At 65.9% G+C, this 3,598-nt stretch overlaps 1 protein-coding gene across 1 annotated transcript in view; it reads left to right on the top strand.

Moving 5' to 3' along the window:
* The first annotated feature begins 2,752 nt into the window (after positions 1 to 2,752).
* Positions 2,753 to 3,598, top strand: part of PTCHD1 (patched domain containing 1) — a 50,844-nt gene continuing 49,998 nt past the window's right edge. Inside the window, exon 1 of the mRNA XM_039852263.1 lies at positions 2,753 to 3,183. Coding sequence (XP_039708197.1) covers positions 2,833 to 3,183 — 351 coding nt within the window. The 5' untranslated portion in view covers positions 2,753 to 2,832. The remainder of the gene's footprint in view (positions 3,184 to 3,598) is intronic.

The raw sequence follows: 3,598 nt of genomic DNA, 5'->3' as shown, positions 1-3,598 counted from the left end.
GCCTCCTGAGAAGTGCCCACCCACCAGCTGTCTCCCGCTCAACCGCAAAGAACTGGGCTCGCAGTATTTCCCACTGCCACTCCCCACCCCTTTGGGTCTTTCTGTCTACCCAACGAGATCCAAGCAGGGCATCCACCCTGCCATTTAGCACCTTGGCTGCGTAGCGGTGGGTGGTTTCCCAAAGCGTGTGCCCTCGCAGCCACTCACACTCGCCTCGCCGCTTGCAGGTCTACAAGTCAATGAGGCTTTTCCCTCCGCGATCATCGTGAATCAGCAAAGCGCTGCAGAGCAGCGGCGTCTCCGCAAGCAGAAATTAAGATGCTGGGGGAAGGGCACAAGTGGAGTGGTGCAGGGGAATTTCTAGCCCCTCTCAATATGTACCTCCTGGGGAAGGCAATACGGAGTGGTGGGGGGAGGCGTCCGGTGGAAGCTGCTGGGGCACCTAGGCGCGCAGGGGGAGCCTTTGGAAGCAGGGAGCGGTGTAGGGAAGAGCGAGGGTGAGCAGAGAAAGTGAACGAGAGTACGATGGATCTAAGGACCTAGGGAGTGCAGGCAGAACAGAGCAGGTGCAACCCCGGGCTGCGCAGCACAGCAGTTGCAGGTGTTGCTGAGAGAATGCAGGAAGGAGGGTCTGGTGTGGGGGAAGGGAGGAGAGAAACCAAAAAAGGAGGATTTCCCGGCCCACGACTTCCTGTCTCCAACGTGCAAGTTCCCAAGTTCAGTTTGAGAAGTGCAGGGCCGCTTGGCATTGGGGAGTCTGGGATGGGAACATTAGGGAAATACCTGAGTCGCGTTCTCTCACCCATTTCCCTCTCCCTCTCCTCTTCCCCTCGCTTCCTCCTCCTCCTCTCCTCTCACTCCTCCTCCTCCTCCCTCCTCCTCCTCCCCCCGTCCCCTTCTCCCTCCTTCCCTTCCTCCTCCCCTCGCGCCCCATTCCATCTTCCTTCAGTTTTGATTAATATGTATGTCCATGCTCAGTAGTGCGGGCCACACTCCAGGGACCGCGCCTCCATTCGGGGCCGCCTCTCGCTTGACCATTGGCACTAGGAGGCCAAGCAGGAGCTACGCGAGGCGTGGGTTGGGAAGGCCGAGCGCTCGGAGCGCGAAGCCTGGGGACCCCCCTCACCACGCCCCGGTTCCCACCCCCATAGCCGGACAGAGCACCTCAGTGGCCCCGACTCTGACATTCGGCTCGTTCTCCTTTGCAATGGATGGACCCCGAGGCTTGGAGCGCGCCACGAAACACGCTAAATTGTACCTGTGCGTGGCCGTTCCCGCCGCCGCCGCAGGTCTATCCCGGGCCCGAAGCCGGCGCCCGCCTTCTCGGGGAATTCTCTGGAGGGGGAGTGCGAGGGGAACCACAGTGGCTGCCTGCTAGCTCACGGCTGGCGCGCACACGTACACGCCCAACTTTGCTGAGCAGTCGGCGCCCCCCGGGCTCCCCCGCGCCCCCTGCGGCTCGGCGCGCTCAGAGACCCGTGTCTCTCCAGGTCCGAGATAAGGTGTCCCCCACTCCCACGCATGTGAGGAGGAGAGGGCGGGGCGGAGGAGAGAAGGGGAGTAACGCTACCGACTCCCTGACCAGCTGTTCACAAACACTCTACGCCCGCAGGGGCGCCCGCTCCAGCCCCGCCGCACCAGGTCCCCCAGACCCGCGTGTGACGACAGAGAGGGAGGGAGGAGGAGGCAGAGGAGGCGGCGGCAGCGGCAGGGCGGAGAGCTGGGAGTCCAGGAGCACCGGAGCCCTGGCGACCGAATGACTATCATTATCAGCACTTTTAGTACTGGGGGACGGGGTGGGGAGGTTGAGGGGCGCCTAGCACAACTGCCAAATCGCAATCCACTCTTGGAGCGACCCTAAATGAGGGCGAAAAGAAAGATTCTCCACAGTCGCCTTCTGGGTGGACGTGCCCCAGACGCACGCCCGGACCCTGTGGTCCCGCGGAAGCTGCAGTGTTGGGGATATTTTAAATGGCTCTTACTTGAAAGGAGGCGTGATTTCCACGTTCGAGCGTTTTCGCTCCCCACCCCCTCTCCGCACCAGCCAGTGCGCGCCACCACCTGAGCCTGGCGAGAGCCGGGGCGCACGCAGCCTTCGGCCTCCTCCTTTCCGCCTCTGGGGGCACTCGGCTCTGAGTGCGTCCGCCCGACGCCCCCTGGGAGAACTCTTTACTTTTTGTTTGGAAAATCGGGGCCATTTCTTTATTCATCTCTGGGTCTCCCCGGAGGAGGACAGGGAGGGGAGGGCGTGAGTGGCGGGCCGGGCCGGGGGAGGGGAGCGCGGGGAGGGGAGGGGACTGGGTGTAGCCTGGAATTCTCCCTCCTCGTGTTCCTAGGCTGGCGCGCAGAGTCTCCCCGCGATAGCGCCGCCGCGGCTCCCCGCGCCACCCCATCGTTGGCCTTGGGGGTCGGGTGAGTGGGGTCATGACGTGCCGTGGGGGCTGCCCCGGGCCCTTCCCGCGCTGAGCCGGGACGCGGCCCCACCGCGCGAAGCCCCTCGGGCGGGGAGGCGGCGAACGGTGGGGAGGGCGCACGGGGTAGGGCGGGGTGGGGGCGGCGCGGGGGCCGCCAAGCTGGGGGGCTCTCCGGGCCGGCGCGGCCGCGGGCAGGAGGGCGTGTCTCCGGCCCGAGGGGACCCTCCCGAGGCGCGGCGCGGGACTCCCCGATGGTGGTGCCGCGGCTCCGGGAGAGCTCCGGGTCTCGCCTCCGCCGCCGCCGCCGCCGCCGCCGTCGCCACCGCGGGCGCCGCCACCGCCGCCGCCGCCGCCGTCGCCGCCCGAGCCCGCGCCGAGCGTGCGCCTCGCCCTCCTCCCGCGCCCGCTCTGCTCTAGGATGCTGCGGCAGGTTCTGCACAGGGGCTTGAGGACGTGTTTCTCCCGGCTCGGCCACTTCATTGCCAGTCACCCGGTCTTCTTCGCCTCGGCGCCCGTGCTCATCTCCATCCTGCTCGGCGCCAGCTTCAGCCGCTACCAGGTCGAAGAGAGCGTGGAGCACCTGCTGGCGCCCCAGCACAGCCTCGCCAAGATCGAGCGCAACCTTGTCAACAGCCTCTTCCCGGTCAACCGTTCCAAGCACCGGCTCTACTCGGACCTACAGACCCCCGGGCGCTACGGCCGGGTCATCGTCACCTCCTTCCAGAAAGCCAACATGCTGGACCAGCATCACACCGACCTGATCTTAAAGGTGAGAATGGGGCAGAAGCGGGCAGCCTCCGCCGCTACCGCGGCTGGGCTGGCTGCGCGCGGGGTCCGGGCTGAGAGCGCCGCCTCTCCCATCCCAGGCGGCTGCCGCAGGGGCTTCCCTGAACCACGCGCCCCTCGAAGGCTGCCTGGAGCCACCCAGCCCCCTGGGTGGGGAGCGTCTGGGTCCGGGCCCGGCCCTGCCCTCGCTGCCACCCCGGCAGCTGCTGCAACAGTTGGGGCGGCGGCAGCCACGGTGCTGTGGTCAGTGCGCTTGTTTTGGTTGCAGTGGTCTTGGGGGCGGGGAAGCTGTGGGGTAACTGGGCCAGGAAAGAGCAGAATAAGAAAAGACCTTTTAGAAACTCCTGCGAATTGAAAACAAAAGACTATGCTTGTGGGGATCTGGAGACCCCTTTCCC

Source organism: Pteropus medius, unplaced genomic scaffold, assembly GCF_902729225.1.
Source record: "Pteropus medius unplaced genomic scaffold, Ma_sr-lr_union100, whole genome shotgun sequence".
Lineage (NCBI taxonomy): Eukaryota > Metazoa > Chordata > Mammalia > Chiroptera > Pteropodidae > Pteropus > Pteropus medius.
This window is presented reverse-complemented; position numbering and strand designations above follow the sequence as displayed.